Raw genomic sequence first — 17,963 nt, forward strand, 5'->3', positions numbered from 1 at the left:
AGCTCTGTCCCCTCTGGATATCCACTCCTGGCTTTCAGGAACCCATTCGGCAGGACATGTCTCACTACTGGAGGGACAATGCCGGGTCCTCATCCACAGACCCCACATGGGGCGCCTTTAAAGGCAACTGTGTGGGGCTACTATATCTCTCACATTGCTAGGCATAGGAAATCTACCCAGGCTACCCTTCGGACCCAGGAGTCCTCCTTGGAGACAGCTAGGGCCCAATGTACTGCACTCTCCACTCCGGACTCCCATGGTGTCCTGGTGGGGGCATGTAAAGCACTGGATCTCCACAGGGTGGACACAACTCATAAGCAACAACTCTATTTGTCGGCTAGGTTACACGAACATAGTGGTAAAAATGGTAAGATGCTGGCCTATCCTTCTCATACGGAATATTCAAATAGATCCATGCCACAAATCCAACTACCGGATGGTTCAGGATCATCGGATCCTTTGACCATAAACCAGGCATTCAAGCCCTTCTGTGAATGCCTATATTCAGACCCACCCCCCCTGCCGAACTCAGTGGGGTTCTTTGAATCCATCAAATTCCCTGCATTGGAGGACTCTCACAAACTTATTTTGGATAAATATCCCTCCTAACAAGACTCCAGGGTTAGATGGTCTGCCTACTGAATGGAACAAGAACTATGCAGAAGATTTGGCACAGAAACTACATTCTCTGTTCAGACAGGCACTAGAGGAAGGTGAGCTTCCAGCCTCCATGTGTGAAGCCCTGATTGCAGTGTTGCCCAAACCCGAGAAAGACAAATTGTTATGTGGTTCCTACCATCCAATCTCACCATTAAATAGTGATGTTAAAGTGTTGGCTAAACTCTTAGTTATAAGACTACAAAAGGTTATTCTTCACCTTGTCTATCGGGACCAGACTGGGTCCTGGAAAGAGTACATACAACAATATTCGCCGCCTTTATTTGCACATTCACAGGACAGCTGCTGAGCAAAAAAGTGGACTGGTGCTATCATTGGATGTGCTGAAAGCCTTTGATATCGTTAATTGGTCCTTTCTTTGGGAAACTATGCACCGCATGTGCTTTAGCCCCCAGTACATTAAATGGGGCCGTCTGCTCTACACTAACCCTAGGGCTAGGGTATGTACTAACAAGGATATATCTAATACTTTTTCCTTACAGAGGGGAACAAGGCAGGGCTGCCCGCTTTCGCCGCTCCTGTTTGCACTGACAATAGAGCCCCTTGCTCTGGCGGTGCGACAAACAGCGGTGGTGGGTGGCATTTGTTATGGGGAGCTGTCTGAAAAGATCTCCCTCTATGCGGACAACACCCTAATATATTTAGATGGCTCAGAACAGTCCTTTAATTCCCTGCTGGACATTGTGGAGGAGTTTGGGAGGGTCTCCGGGCTACGTGTTGGCTGGGAAAAATCTGTGGCGTTTCCTATTGGCCCCAACCTAGATTATACCCATCTTTCTCAATCCAAACTGACTATCCAGACCACATCACTCACATGGACACTAATGATATACTTACCAAAACTTTTATATGTTTTACGGGCATCCCCAATTTTTCTGTTTAAAAAACTTTTTCAAAAAGTAAACTCGATTTAATCTCCCTTCCTCTGACAGGGGAAACACCCACGTATTGCTAGAGCATCTCTCCAAGCTGCCACAGCTGATGGTGGATTGGCCTGCCCAAATTTACGGTACTGATTTCTAGCATCTCAATTTACCTATGTCCACGACTGGCTCCTGGAGATCTCAACGTCCTGCTCCACTGCTCTGCTGACTGCACTGTCTGACTCTAGAGCCTCACTGGTAGAGGCAGTACACAGGTCTATGCCCAAACGCTGCTCTTGAGGCTCTCCGATAGATGTTAGTTGGCTGGCCTGGCATGAGGATAATAAGGTGATAACAAATTCGGATAGAGTGTCTCCCAATGCCCCCTTGTGACACAACCCCAATTTCTCAGAGCTCATGGACCACCCGGACTACCTGTGGTGGACACGACTTGGTGTCACCCATGCCTCCCACATTTTCGTCAACAACATATTTGCTTCCTTTGAGGAGTTGAAGGCAAGGTGTGGTGTGACTAATAAATTCTTTATCAAATATCTTTTATTGCATCATGCCATCCGGGTCCAACCCAGGAGCTCTCTGAATCACCATTAGAAATACTGCTGTCATATCCAGAAATTGAGAAACTGGTAATGACTGTTTACTCTCGCCTCCAGTCGGCCGGAGTTAACCCCTTCCAATTGGCTCAACGGAAATGGGAGGTTGTGATTCTTGGGCTATCCGAGGAGGGGTGGGAGGAGGCCTCGGGAATCTGCTTCCAGGACCTTATCGGGTCCAACGATCAATATACCCGGTTTAAATTCCTACACTAGTTGCATTACACTCCAGCCAGGTTGGCCCGAATGGAGTTTGATTCTGCAGAAAATGTGTTGCATATGTCTTGGTCCTGTGCGCTCTATCGGCATATTGGAAGGACAGATTTTCTTTTTTTGACAACACCTTACACTTACCATTAGCTCATACCCCTGAAGTCGGCCTAATGAATTTGTGAGAAAAGTCCCGGACAGCCGCACTCAAACTGATAATCGCCTTTATTGATAAAAACAATAAAAATACATGCCACAGCAAGAAGTACAGGAAAGTCGGCCTACTTGGTGTGTTGAATGACTTTATACACAGGACCCATGCTCGCACTCTTGTGCGTATATTATTATTCTATTCCAGGAAACTAATTTTGTTGCAATGGAAGAATACCTCTGCTCCGGATATCCAAACATTTTATTGCATGGTGCATAAAGTTGTACCCGTCTTCAAACTTATATACAATGGCAGGGCCTGCCCAAAGAAGTTTTATAAGGTCTGGCAATCCTGGATTGATATTGCCGGTTCCGTTTGGAGTGACACTCCGCTTTCCCAACAGTAATGGATAACTGACTTCTTAAGTTATTGTGTCCTTAGATCACCGGGCATCCCGTTGATGGCCCCATGACCCTTCAATCAGACCGGCAGGGAGGGGGTGGTGAGGCCTAAGTAAAGTTGCACGTTGTAGTGTGTGTGAACGGAGAATTGATGCCTTTACCATTGGTAGCAATTTAACGTATGAACGGAGAATGGATGCCTTTACCATTGGTAGCAATTTAACGTACTGGTTTTGGGCCCTACGTGGTCCTCATACAGTAACTTTGGTAAACCATTATATCAGGTTTCCCTCTGTTGGGGAAACCGGGGTTAAGATTACTACTGTGTTATAAGTCGGCGATGTTCGACTACTGGTTATGTAATGCTCATTGTATACAAGACATACCTTTTGTAAAAAGCCTGTCAAAACGTTATATGGAAAACCAATAAACAAATATATAAAAAAAAAAATTCTATATATGTTTATATACATCTGTAGTCGTATTCTCTGGGTACTTGAAAAGTCCAAAAATGTATTGTCTTTGTCTTACCAATAAGTAAAAGTGGATGTGGTACCACTATTCAAGCCTACATCAATATATAGTTTAAATAATGTTAGCATTTAAAAATACATTTAATGTTATAATAATGAATGCAGAGCTATGTTAATGTGTGTCTTTTATATCAAGCCTGGAGTTCAGCTTTATAGCAAAATGCATTAGAAAAAATGCAAAAGGCGCCTTTCCAGCCTAAATCTTATTTCTAACTTGTGTATTACTCAATAACTAAGAATAGAACTACATGGGAAATTTTTTTTAATAGAGATATGTAACTGCTTACTGAAAATAATTTCCTCTTTAACACATTAACTTTAGTGTGATGCAAATATGATGCATGTCAACAAACAGTAACATTTCCAGGTCATAAAAGATTTTAATGGAAAAAGTTTCGTAACTTTGTGTGGTTCCAAAAAAACCTTTCCTAAGCGACAGCAGAAGGTGTGCTGTGTTTTATATGAAGGAATTCCATCATATTGCCAATAACAATAGTACTGAAAACATGTCCAAATATGTTAGTTTGATATATCTGATTTGAAAAAATGTAAAATACCCAATGATTTCTTTTTCAGATTTATTCAGAACAGGGTGAGGTTCAGGGGCTTTGTAAATGTCAGAACATTCTTCTACAGTGCCGTACCTGCTCCTTCGATCCTGACTGCATCACACAGGGCGCGTCACAGAGTTCAGAGTCAGGTATACACCTGCTTGTAAAAAAAAGTAATTGTTCTTTTATCCTTATGTACTTTAAAGAATGGGTTTAACAAGATCTAAATAAATATTATTGTTCATATTTATCTATAAACGTGTCAAAAGTGTCTATAAAAAAAATTACCTATGTTGTCCACACCTATGAGATTCTCATTTTTGCATTCTGCCCTACATTCAGATACTGATTAACTGTTTCAATACTGGGTACTTTTACCCCCTTTCTGCCCAAGCCAATTTTCAGCTTTTAACTCTGCCACACTTTGAATGACAATTGCGCGGTCATGCAGTGCTGTACCCAAACAACATTGTAATATTTGTTTTTTTCACACTAATAGAGCTTTCTTTTGGTGGTGTTTAATCACTACTGGGGCTTTTTATTTTTTGCTAAAAAATAAAAAAAAAACGGGACAAACACTTCTAATGGGGGACATAATGGTGGCGCTGGAGATACTATAATACATAGAGCACCACTATAATGGGAAGCAGTACAATGGACAGTGGCGGTTGGTGCTCAATATTTAGGAGGGGGGGCGGCAAACAAACCTGCCCCCCTGTGGGGGAGATGGACGGTGGCAATCAGAGGCCTTTCTTAGGAGGCTGATGCTACTTCTCGCTCCAGCTTGCCGAGGGAAGAGCCAGGGCCGTTGCTTCACCTCCTGGCCGATCAGGCGTTGCTTCTTCTCCCGGCTGAACAGCAACTGGGTCCTGAGACCCCCCCACCTAGCCACTCAGAGCCAAAGCAGGAATCAGAAGATTCCTGCTGCTACAATTCGCAGCAGCCTAAATCACCAGTGGGAATGTAGCCTTACTGTTATTTACTATGTAAACTTTTTGTATTAGTTGTTTGTAAAAATGTCATTAAAGAAGAACTCTAGTCTGAAAGAAACATAATCTGTACTTCCAAGCCATGCAAGATGGGTAAGAAGGACAGTTTAACAAAATATTTAGGCGAAGGATAAACCTTTGCCATACCTCATTGTTTGGCCATGGGATCCCATCAGACATTACTTTTTAGATTTCAATATTTTTTTATTAAAGTTCAGTAGTTCTGTAGTCAACAATTCAAGTAGAACCAAAATCTCTCAATTACAAAGATCAATGCAAATAGTTTCCAAACATGTAGTTGAAAACATATTTCAAAAACACTTATAGGCAAGTTAAATCAAGAAAGTTGTGACAGCACAGAACCAATGTTACACCAACTATGTGTAGCACTGACCCCCGAAGGAGCTGCTGACGTTTGATTGGGCCTGTACTCTGCTTCAACACCCCCTTCATTTGACTCAGTCCCCTTGACACAGCTGTGGTGTAATGTCAATGTGTAGCAGGAACTAAAAGATAATTCCACAATATGTAATATAATATACCTTTTGTCTTTACCTTTGCCTCCAGCTCTCCACCTAGTCAGCAATTCAAAAAAAAAGAACACTCCACACAATAGTACTTAAACAAGAGTAAGATTTTACTATATCTGCTTCAAGATAGTGATTACAGCAGTTGTACTGTCAGACCAACGTAGTGTGACAGCCAACAGATTTAACTCACAAAAGTACTACACAAATGAAAGTTGTTTAATTTAACCTCTTAGAAATGCGTCTATGAAATGAGACCAATGGCAGAGTGAAACTGACTTCACTATGGGCACTGTCCCACTCTCAACACCCCTGTCTATGTAAAAGAGACAACTGGAATTTTAATAGACCATAACACAATTCCTAGGGAGCTCCCACTGCTTTATATCACAATAACCCTGTGGAACAGTAGAATGCAAGGCCTTTCGTTAACAGAGGCAGTCCTTCTTCTCTTCTGTCTTCTGCTAGCTATGTGTAGGTTAATTTGTAATCCAGTGGTTAACAAAACCCGGGTCAAAGCAAACTGAATGTTAACTGACAATCAATATAGGAAGCAGTGCTGTGAGTGTTATATGCTTGAACAAAGGAGGGATCAATTGCCAGTCACCAGCATTCCTACATGGGAACAGGGAGCTAGGAGTTTATTATCCCCACAATAGAGGGATTGTTTGTTACCTGGTGGACAGCGGGCTTATCTCAAGGTTTACGGAGTGGTATGTTGGTGTCTCCATCCCATGAAAGGCCCCGACCGGGTTAAGGTCGCAAGCTCTTCTATGCTTGCCGTTTGGTAAGCGCGCATTTTTATCAGTATCACAGTGGTGCCTTTAGACTGGGGCCTTGCCTATGTCTCTCCACTTCACTTCACCTGTCTGGATTTTGATCACGGATTAGGACTGCTACCAATTATATATGTTTTGATTATGAACTTTTGATATTAATTATTTCAATCTTGTGTTATTTATTTATCTTACCATATTGGTTTATTTATACCTACAAAGGTTTAATTTTATAAGCATATAACACTCACAGCGCTGCTTCCTATATTGATTGTCTTTAGTGTGTGTATCTCACCTTTTAGCGGCTGTTTTTGGTATTTAAATTTTATTGATTTTTCACCTTATCAATTTAAATTATTTTCTTGATTGTGTTAAAATTCTGCATATATAGCGCGGGTGTCTTTCCCTTCCACCTGAATGTTAACTATTGTTGTGGTGCGACAGCACTGCAACTGGCTCTGGTGCAAGTAAATTGGTAAAACACAGTGTCAAACTGTTGTGAAGTGCAGGCTTGAGGCCTATATTAAATGCAGTCTTTATCCCTTTAAATCTCCTCTGTGGAACTACAGGTCCCAGCAGCACCGTGTTATAGATGCAAGTGCGTGAAAGTGCGTCAATAAAACTTTAGACAGTAGCCCTCTCACCACACTGGGTCCAGGTAGATGGATGCCTCCGCTCCACAATATCTCAGTTCATTCGCCGCGGCCACACCGTCACGCTGTTTCGTTTCACAGACGACCGGGAGTCCTCGGTTACCTCCTTCCAGGGTCTCTGGATCGATCACACTGCTGCTCCAGCACGCTGTGTCTATGTAAGGCAGGATCAAAGGCTTCTGTTCCGTACAAGGTAGGCCGCAACTCTGTGGGACACCCACACCCACAGAGCCCTGCTGGCAGGCCATGCATCCCAGGAACAAGAGACCTAAGAAGGCCACGCAGGGGCCTTTTACAGCCTACCCAGCATGCAGTTCAGTGCATGAGTGTTGCTGGGTAAGAACACTCGGCATCCTGGGTAGGTCAATTCTTCTCCAAAGTAAACAATCAAACACGTCCTGTACAATTCCTGAATAAAGAAATAAACTGCAGTCCATTCCATATTTTGACCGCTAGATGGTGCTATATACTAAGCTATAACACTGTACACAGATTAACATAGCATTAATTATTGAGCAAAAATGCGGCCACTACATACTCCCCCTGCTTTGAGTCTTTGGTCCCCAAAGATATTTAGAATCTTATTTCTTTTACACATTTTTGCCTCTAGGCGATTGCATAATACCGACAGAGGAGCCTCCCGCCAATTCTCATGTGATGGGGAGCTGTTCTGTGCACTCCCAGCTGACACCATGGTGTCTGATACAGATGTTTCAAGGGGTGAGGTGGGGTTGTCTCCCTTTGAATCAACAGTAGAGAGACCAGGCATTTTTGGCAACCTTTGAGGGGTGAGAATAACTTCTTCGGAACTCTCATCCATCACATCACAGGTCAATCCCTTGAATTTGGAAAGGACTCTTCGTTTCCTCTGATTCATTGACTCAGACACGGTAGGCTCACTAGCCTTCTCTTTCCATTCAATTACTTCTGCCTTGAATTTTTCTCCATCCACCGTGGAAAAAGTAGACACTTCCAACCCTTCTTCTGGCAGTGAGGGTAGAGGGTCACATCTGGGGACAACAGGGGCTAACAGCCACTTCACCAAATCTGTGTTGGTCCCAACGATCAACAAACTTCTTGAGGACCCTGGCAGCCAAGGGCAGACAATGACCAGTGTCTCAAAATTCTGGGGCTTCCTAGCCCTCAATGGATCACACGACAACTTGATCCGCAGACATCCATCACAAGGGTAATCTTCTGCTTGAATACCCTGAACCTTTTATTATTCCAACTTTTCCAAGGGCTGGTATGACAGGTACCTGCTGCAAAAATCTCTGGTTAGCAGGGTAACCTGGGCACCTGTATCAAGGATGGCTCTGGTATAGATCCCTTCAATCAGAACAGGCACTACAGGCAGAGGGCCTACCAACTGGGTAGGAGGCCTGTTGGGAACATCTGTAACAACAGATTGGCATACTTGGACTTGTGCTCTCTTCAGCTTCCGGCACTGGGCACACCGCTTCCGTCATCGGTTTATAGACTGATAGGCATTTCCCACTGAAACAGTATAAACAGCAGGTGTTCTCCATTGCTCCCTTGCAGACTCAGGGAAAATTCTTTTCGAAGGCCCGGATCTTCTCTTCATCCTTGAGCCACTTCTCTGAGGTCTCCGCCAGTCTTCTGTCTCCATTCGTGGACTTGGACATACTTGCTGGTAGTGACCTACACCTCCACAGTTTTGACAGATGTCTTGCTTTGTGGGCTTCTGGCCAGACAACTCAGTATGTTCTGCCATCAATTTGTTCATCATCTCTGCCATCTGGGACACTTGCATCTTCAAGGTGTCTAACTCAGACATAAGATCCAATGACCCGATCAACATCTTCATCATCTTGGTCATCTCTCTTTGCAGCTGGAGCGCCAGCTTCTCCAGTTCAGGGTCGCTCCCCCTGCTTTGTTGGATGGGGACCTAGATATTGTGTCAGCGGTCCCTCTCAGGACTCTGGACTGACATCCTTCCTCCCAGGCCTTTCCAGGATGCTCAACGGTCACACTCGCCTTTATGCGGGCGAGTTCTTCGCTGCACCTCCGAATCGCAGCATCAAGGTCCATACTGGTGCCAAGGAGTATCTGAGGGGTTGATTGCTGATATGACTGATTTCTGATTGGGACTCTAAAACAAAGTTAATACTGCAGCTGCAGGAACAGATTTACAGGACTCAATCACTGTGTTTAAAATGTCCGTTCAGTGAAAATGTATTATTACATGTTATTTTATACATAGATAAGAAAGGGGTGGTGTGAGATGTTATTAAAAGCTAACAAATAGAAATATATTATTAAAAACTAGCGAATAGAACAATTGCAAAAGTAAAACCTTGAGAAGGGAGGGGGGAGTAGAGAGCGTTTAGTAGGAAAAGTGTCTGTGTGTTAGGTGAAGGTTACAGAACACATTTCAACAGTGAGAACAAAATGGAGTCTCTTGTGCTTAAATGAACAGTACAGTGAATGTCCATGTCAATTGCAGAGTCACAGTATCCCGGATGACGCACCCACGTGTAGCACTGACCCCCAAAGGAGCTGCTGATGTTTGATTGGGCCTGTACTCTGCTTTAACACCCCCTTAATTTGACTCAGTCCCCTTGACACAGCTGTGGTGTAATGTCAATGTGTAGCAGGAACTAAAAGATAATTCCACAATATTTAATATAATATACCTTTTATCTTTACCTTTAGCCTCCAGCTCTCCACCTAGTCAGCAATTCAAAAGAAACAACACTCCACACAATAGTACTTAAACAAGAGTAAGATTTTACTATATCTGCTTCAAGATAGTGAAAACAGCAGTTGAACTGTCAGACCAACTTAGTGTGACAGCCAACATATTTAACTCATAAAAGTACTACACAAATGAAAGTTGTTTAATTTAACCTCTTAGAAATGCGTCTATGAAATGAGACCAATGGCAGAGTGAAACTGACTTCACTATGGGCACTGTCCCACTCTCAGCACGCTTGTCTATGTAAAAGAGACAACTGGAATTTTAGTAGAGCATAACACAATTCTTAGGGAGCTCCCACTGCTTTATATCACAATAACCCTGTGGAACAGTAGAATGCAAGGCCTTGCGTTAACAGAGGCAGTCCTTCTTCTCTTCTGTCTTCTGCTAGCTATGTGTAGGTTAATTTGTAATCCAGTGGTTAACAAAACCCGGGTCAAAGCAAACTGAATGTTGACCTATTGTTGTGGTGCGACAGCACTGCAACTGGCTCCGGTGCAAGTAATTTGGTATAACACAGTGTCAAACTGTAGTGAAGTGCAGGCTTGAGGCCTATATTAAACTCAGTCTTTAAATCTCATCTGTGGAACTACAGGTCCCCGCAGCACCGTGTTATAGATGCAAGTGTGTGAAAGTGCGTCAATGAAACTTTAGGCAGTAGCCCTCTCTCACCACACTGGTTCCAGGTAGATGGATGCCTCCGCTCCACAATATCTCAGTTCGTTCGCCACGGCCATGCCATCACGCTGTTCCATTTCACAGACGATCGGGAGTCCTCGGTTACCTCCTTCCAGGGTCTCTGGATTGATCACACCGCTGCTCCAGCATGCTGTGTCTATGTAAGGCAGGATCAAAGGCTTCTGTTCTGCTCCGCACAAGGTAGGCCACAACTCTGTGGGACACACACCCACAGAGCCCTGCTGGCAGGCCATGCGTCCCAGGAACAAGAGACCTAAGATGGCCGCGCAGGGGCCTTTTATAGCCTACCCAGCATGCAGTTCAGTGCATGAGTGTTGCTGGGTAAGAACACTCGGCATCCTGGGTAGGTCAATTCTTCTCCAAAGTAAACAATCAAACACTTCCTGTACAATTCCTGAATAAAGAAATAAACTGCAGTCCATTTCATATTTTGACTGCTAGATGGTGCTATATACTAAGCTATAACACTGTACACAGAATAACATAGCATTAATTATTGAGCAAAAATGCGGCCACTACATACTCCCCCTGCTTTGAGTCTTTGGTCCCCAAAGATATTTAGAATCTTATTTCTTTTACACATTTTTGCCTCTAGGCAATTGCATAATACCGACAGAGGAGCCTCCCACCAATTCTCATGTGATGGGGAGCTGTTCTGTGCACTCAAAGCTGACACTATGGTATCTGATACAGATGTGTCAAGGGGTGAGGTGGGGTTGTCTCCCTTTGAATCAACAGTAGAGAGACCAGGCATTTTTGGCAACCTTTAAGAGGTGAGAATAACTTCTTCGGAACTCTCATCCATCACATCACAGGTCGATCCCTTGAATTTGGAAAGGACTCTCCGTTTCCTCTGATTCATTGACTCAGACACGGTAGGCTCACTAGCCTTCTCTTTCCGTTCAATTACTTCTGCCTTGGATTTTTCTCCATCCACTGTGGAAAAAGTAGACACTTCCAACCCTTCTTCTGGCAGTGAGGGTAGAGGGTCACATCTGGGGACAACAGGGGCTAACAGCCACTTCACCAAATCTGTGTTGGTCCCAACAATCAACGAACTTCTTGAGGACCCTGGCAGCCAAGGGCAGACAATGGCCAGTGTCTCAAAATTCTGGGGCTTCCCAGCCCTCAATGGATCAAACGACAACTTGATCCGCAGACATCCATCACAAGGGTAATCTTCTGCTTGAATACCCTGAACCTTTAATTCTTCCAACTTTTCCAAGGGCTGGTATGACAGGTACCTGCTGTAAAAGTCTCTGGTCAGCAGGGTAACATGGGCACCTGTATCAAGGATGCCTCTGGTATAGATCCCTTCAATCAGAACAGGTACTACAGGCAGAGGGCCTACCAACTGGGTAGGAGGCCTGTTGGGAACATCTGTAACAACAGATTGGCATACTTGGACTTGTGCTTTCTTCAGCTTCCAGCGCTGGGCACACCGCTTTCGTCGTCGGTTTAGAGACTAATAGGCATTTCCCACTGGAACAGTATAAACAGCAGGTGTTCTCCATTGCTCCCTTGCAGACTCAGGGAAAATTCTTTTCGAAGGCCCGGATCTTCTCTTCATCCTTGGGCCACTTCTCTGAGGTCTCCGCCAGTCTTCTGTCTCCATTCATGGACTTGGACATACTTGCTGGTAGTGACCTACACCTCCACAGTTTTGACAGACGTCTTGCTTCATGTGCTTCTGGCCAGACAACTCAGTACGTTCTGCCCTCAATTTGTTCATCATCTCTGCCATCTGGGACACTTGCATCTTCAAGGTGTCTAACTCAGACATGAGATCTGATGACCCAATCAACATCTTCATCATCTTGGTCATCTCTCTTTGCAGCTGGAGCGTCAGCTTCTCCAGTTCAGGGTCGCTCCCCCTGCTTTGTTGGATGGGGACCTAGATATTGTGTCAGCGGTCGCTCTCAGGACCCTGGACTGACATCCTTCCTCCCAGGCCTTTCCAGGATTCTCAATGGTCACACTCGCCTTTATGCGGGCGAGTTCTTCTCTGCACCTCCGAATCGCAGCCTCAAGGTCCATACTGGTGCCAAGGAGTATCTGAGGGGTTGATTGCAGAGTCACAGTATCCCGGATGATGCACCCATGTGTAGCACTGACCCCCGAAGGAGCTGCTGATGTTTGATTGGGCCTGTACTCTGCTTTAACACCCCCTTAATTTGACTCAGTCCCCTTGACACAGCTGTGGTGTAATGTCAATGTGTAGCAGGAACTACAAGACAATTCCACAATATGTAATATAATATACCTTTTATCTTTACCTTTAGCCTCCAGCTCTCCACCTAGTCAGTAATTCAAAAGAAACAACACTCCACACAATAGTACTTAAACAAGAGTAAGATTTTACTATATCTGCTTCAAGATAGTGATTACAGCAGTTGCACTGTCAGACCAACTTAGTGTGACAGCCAACAGATTTAACTCACAAAAGTACTACACAAATGAAAGTTGTGTAATTTAACCTCTTAGAAATGCGTCTATGAAATGAGATCAATGGCAGAGTGAAACTGACTTCACTATGGGCACTGTCCCACTCTCAGCACGCTTGTCTATGTAAAAAAGACAACTGGAATTTTAATAGAGCATAACACAACTCCTAGGGAGCTCCCACTGCTTTATATCACAATAACCCTGTGGAACAGTAGAATGCAAGGACTTGCGTTAACAGAGGCAGTCCTTCTTCTATTCTGTCTTCTGCTAGCTATGTGTAGGTTAATTTGCAATCCAGTGGTTAACAAAACCCTGGTCAAAGCAAACTGAATGTTGAACTATTGTTGTGGTGCGACAGAACTGCAACTGGCTCCGGTGCAAGTAATTTGGTATAACACAGTGTCAAACTGTAGTGAAGTGCAGGCTTGAGGCCTATATTAAACTCAGTCTTTAAATCTCCTCTGTGGAACTACAGGTCCCCGCAGCACCGTGTTATGGATGCAAGTGTGTGAAAGTGCGTCAATGAAACTTTAGGCAGTAGCCCTCTCACCACACTGGTTCCAGGTAGATGGATGCCTCCGCTCCACAATATCTCAGTTCGTTCGCCGCGGCTACGCCGTCACGCTGTTCCGTTTCACAGACGACCGGGAGTCCTTGGTTACCTCCTTCCAGGGTCTCTGGATTGATCACACTGCTGGTCCAGCACGCTGTGTCTATGTAAGGCAGGATCAAAGACTTCTGTCCTGCTCTGCACAAGGTAGGCCGCAACTCTGCGGGACACACACACCCACAGAGCCCTGCTGGCAGGCCATGCGTCCCAGGAACAAGAGACCTAAGATGGCCACGCGGGGCCTTTTAGAGCTTACCCAGCATGCAGTTCAGGGCATGAGTGTTGCTGGGTAAGAGCACTCGGCATCCTGGGTAGGTCAATTCTTCTCCAAAGTAAACAATCAAATACTTCCTGTACAATTCCTGAATAAAGAAATAAACTGCAGTCCATTCCATATTTTGACCACTAGATGGTGCTATATACTAAGCTATAACACTGTACACAGCATAACATAGCAATTATTATTGAGCAAAAATGCGGCCGCTACATATGCATCTCCTTATTGTAGAGATTGTAGGTGAAGTGAAAGGCACAAGAGTCAATAACCATCACATTGGTGAAAATAATGAAGGCTTGGCCTCCTATCGTGACTCCAAATAGGTTACATAAGTATCCATTGCAGAAATAAAAGTAAAAAACAAAGAAAAAGAGAGGGGAACCTTGTCAGGCCATGTGAGATAAAGGAGAGCATAGCACAGAAAAAAAAACAAGAGAGGAGGTAAAGGAAAGAAAACGAGAAAGTTTTGCCCATATCTGCAGAAAGGTGAAGAGGGCCGCTTTTGGACTTGCTAGTCACTAGATAGTATCTGATCCATGCATCCTACGTCTTATCAAATTCTTGTTATTATGGGGGATACAGGTGAGCTTATCATTAACCATGATTTGATCCAAAATCTGAGTACTTTGGGGCATTGCCACCAAATATGGTACATGGTCCCAAGTTGGCCACAGTGCCTAAAACACTGCACCTTAGGAGAGGCCGTCGGGTACATTTTCGCAATTCTCGTGGACACCAGGTACCATCTTCATAATGTCTTGTATATAGTTGGATTTTATCAACGTTGTATTGACTGATATTTTGGATAGATTGTTAGCAATTTCCTACCATTCCGTTCATGATCATTTCCCAGAGCTTCAATATTCGGCTGAAAGCTTGTGGAGCATTACACCTCTATGAGGTTTACAAAACCATGAAAATTAATACTGATGTGCCCCCATCCATTTGTACCCTTTTCTTCTACAAAGAGTTTTTACAAGATTTTTTACAAGATTTAAGACTATCTGTGCAAGTATGTGCCCATTAAGCCAAAATAGTATTTGTGAGGTCAGGTACTTATGTTGTAAGAAAAGACCAGGCTCACAGTAGGTTTGTAGTCAGGGCTCTGTACACTTGAGGTCATCCAGACAAAGCTCATCAAACTATGCCTTGATGTAGTTTACTTTGTGTACAGGAGCACAACGATGCTGAAAAAGAAAAGGGCCTTCCCCAAAATGCTTTAACAGTTTTGTAAGTGCACAATTGTCTATAATGTTTTTGTAGTCTGTGGTATTAACAGTCCCCTTCACTGGAAACACTTGAACTCATTGATCATTTTAGGATGGTATTCACATAATCTTGCCCATATAATGTATTTTGTCATTATCTACATGCAAATAGTAGCATTTTTCTATTTAACACAGCACAGTAAACAGTTGATAACGTAAGACTAATTATAATATATTTTATTTTTTTACATTTTATCATTTGCTTACAGAGCACAAACCAAAGGCTCAAATTAGCGTTTTTCGGGTAGCAATTAAAGGCATGTTGAAACTTTGGGATGAAAATTCCAGTCCTTGATGACATCAAGCTCCAGATCATGGAGAGGGAAGATACCAGAACTGTTACTATCTTGAATTTCAGCTTCTTAAAGCTTTCTCGGCACTTATTTGGTAAGAGACTCCACGGAACCACAGAAGTAAAGTGTTATTTAAAAATGTAAAGGGCAGTAGCCCAGAGCAGTCAATCTGAAATCAGCTTTCACTGATTTACCTTTAAAGTTGAAATTTGATTGGTTGCTCTGTATTTGATCCAAACATAAAAATGAGTGTGCTGACAGAGGGAGGAGAGAGATTACCTCATCAGTCTTCTGCTGCTCCTTCACTGTCCAGTCACAGGCTGGTTGGTGGGAGGTCAGGAGCAAGGTGGCCTAGCTGCCTTTCTTCACTGCATTAGAAAAGAGTCAGGTCATTAACCTGGCTAGGATGGTAACTTTTTAGGACTGGATGGATAGAAAAACAAATCCTTTTAAAAAGCAAAACAAGTCTCACATGTCTTATATGTAATTTAGCCATGTATTTATCAATTTGCTCTAAAGCTCATAATAATCCTTTTTTATCTTTTTATAGTGATCCACTACAGTCAGAAAGGTGACAGAATATCATGGTACAGTTCAACAGGAAGTATTCTTTCCTCTCTAGAAAGCCTAGTCATCAAAAGGCGTCAGATACTAAAATTTAACTTAATCCTTCTCTCCAGTTGAAGACTGTTTACTTTAGAGATAAATGACTATAAAGCGTTTTTTGTTTAACAAATTTATGAAATATACTTGATAAAGAGATACATATAATTATTCCTATGCTGCTTAGTGAGAATCTAAACTCACAACGAAAATCCAACTACAGACTTTTGCCGGGAGCGCAAATCACAAGTGGACTTTCAAAAGCCAAAGCTGGAGCCTTTATTGGAAAGCCAAGTTACCGCCATCTGATGGTAACATATCATGCCACATCTGTACAATGCAAATACCATAATATGTGATATTGGATACTAGACTAGAAATTTGCTTTACCCATTAACTGTGGACTTCCAATGGACAATGAAATATCCGAACACTGTCAGGTTAACCACTAAAAGGATCCTCAGGTTAAGATACATACAGCAAGCATATGTAAAATTTATATACCTACTTTAATGTATAAAAATGGTCTCCAATTTAAAATTGTTATCAGTCTGCTTTGCGTTTTATCTTTAAAACGTTTATGGTTGCAATAATGAACCAATGTAGTGAAGATTATAGAGCTTATAGCTGAACACCTTTTTTTCTTAGTCTTGTAGTTTGTTGACTCTCAAGTCAGCAACCGATGCATATGCAAGTCTGACCCATGTGGACTTGAATACCTTTGATGGCAACCTGCACTGACTGTTCTGGAGATGCAACAGTAAATCAGAGGTTTACCCCTTACCCTACGTTCACACCTATGTGCTTTTTGGTACATTTTGCATTTTGAAGAAATGCACTACAGTCCATTTAACATGGTTTCCTATGGATGTAGTTCACATCTGTGCGTTTTGTGGTGTTGCGTTTTTTGAAAAGGGTCAGGTACAGCATGCACCGGGCGGTGACATCACAAGGGGGCGGGGTCCACCAGGTGACGTCACTGGGTGGACAACACCCCTTACCTATTATGAACTGTCAGACAGAGGAGCGGGCAGTCGGTGGTTAGCCTTCGATGAGTGCAGAGCTTTTTTTTTTTCCGGGTCCGGCGGGGTGGATCTACATCGGGGGACATTATTTTTTGATTTTTAATAAAGGAATTGTCAAAAACTGTTTTTTTTTTTTCTGGTGAATGAGTAAGGGTACAATGAACTCCATTTTTGCCTGCAATTCTTTTTTTTTTACATTCAGCTGTCAACGGGGAACTCCACTGACAGCTGATGACTTTTCGGTTGTTTAGGATGCGGCAGCCAGCTTCCAGGCCTGCTCCTTAGCAACCAGCTATATACAGTGTGTTTAAAAAGAAAAACAAATGCAAAATGCATGAAAACTGCATACAAAAACACATCAAATACACAGGTTCAAAACACAAAACGCACCGCACAACGTGCCTGAAAAATGCATCAACCGCAACAGCATAGATGTGAACATGGACTTAAGTGGTTTCCCCATTAGAAGATTTCCTTTCTATTCCTGTTCCAGTGAAAATTCAAAATGTTTGATTTTCTCTAACTTTTAGCGTTGGTGACAATTTCTATGGAAACTTAACAGGGGTTTCAATCTTCTCCTACTCTTCCTGCTCTATACAGCACTACAAAACATTGCCTTTACATACATTTTAAATGCTCTCAACTGATGTTTTCACATTAATCACATTAATCATCATGGGACATACAGTATATAGGAACTAGGGATGAGCCGAACACCCCCCGGTTCGGTTCGCACCAGAACTTGTGAACAGGCAAAAAATTTGTGCGAACACTGTTAAAGTCTATGGGACACGAACATGAAAAATCAAAAGTGCTAATTTTAAAGGCTTATATGCATATTATTGTCATAAAAAGTGTTTGGGGAAGCGGGTCCTGCCCCAGGTATCAATGCAAAAAAAGTTTTAAAAACAGCTGTTTTTTCAGGAGCAGTTATTATTAAAGTGAAACATTAAAAATGAAATATTCCTTTAAATATCGTGCCTGGGGGGTGTCTTTAGTATGCCTGCAAAGTAGCGCATTTTTCCCGTGTTTAGAACAGTACCACAGCAAAATGACATTTCTAAAGGAAAAAATGTAA

The 17,963-nt window shown here is 43.0% G+C and overlaps 1 protein-coding gene across 2 annotated transcripts in view; it reads left to right on the forward strand.

Annotated features, from left to right (window-relative positions):
• VWCE (von Willebrand factor C and EGF domains) overlaps window positions 1–16,404 on the forward strand; it is a 141,983-nt gene extending 125,579 nt beyond the window's left edge. The window contains exons 29-31 of one of the 2 annotated variants that reach the window (XM_073604578.1): window positions 4,027–4,150; window positions 15,174–15,351; window positions 15,808–16,404. In XM_073604578.1, the coding sequence (XP_073460679.1) occupies window positions 4,027–4,150; window positions 15,174–15,259 (210 nt within the window). In that variant the 3' untranslated portion in view covers window positions 15,260–15,351; window positions 15,808–16,404. Of the gene's footprint in view, window positions 1–4,026; window positions 4,175–15,173; window positions 15,352–15,807 lie in introns of both variants that reach the window. The other variant, XM_073604579.1, reaches the window with a different exon arrangement.
• Window positions 16,405–17,963: the final 1,559 nt, after the last annotated feature.

This window comes from Aquarana catesbeiana, linkage group LG11 (assembly GCF_042186555.1).
Source record: "Aquarana catesbeiana isolate 2022-GZ linkage group LG11, ASM4218655v1, whole genome shotgun sequence".
Classification (NCBI taxonomy): domain Eukaryota; kingdom Metazoa; phylum Chordata; class Amphibia; order Anura; family Ranidae; genus Aquarana; species Aquarana catesbeiana.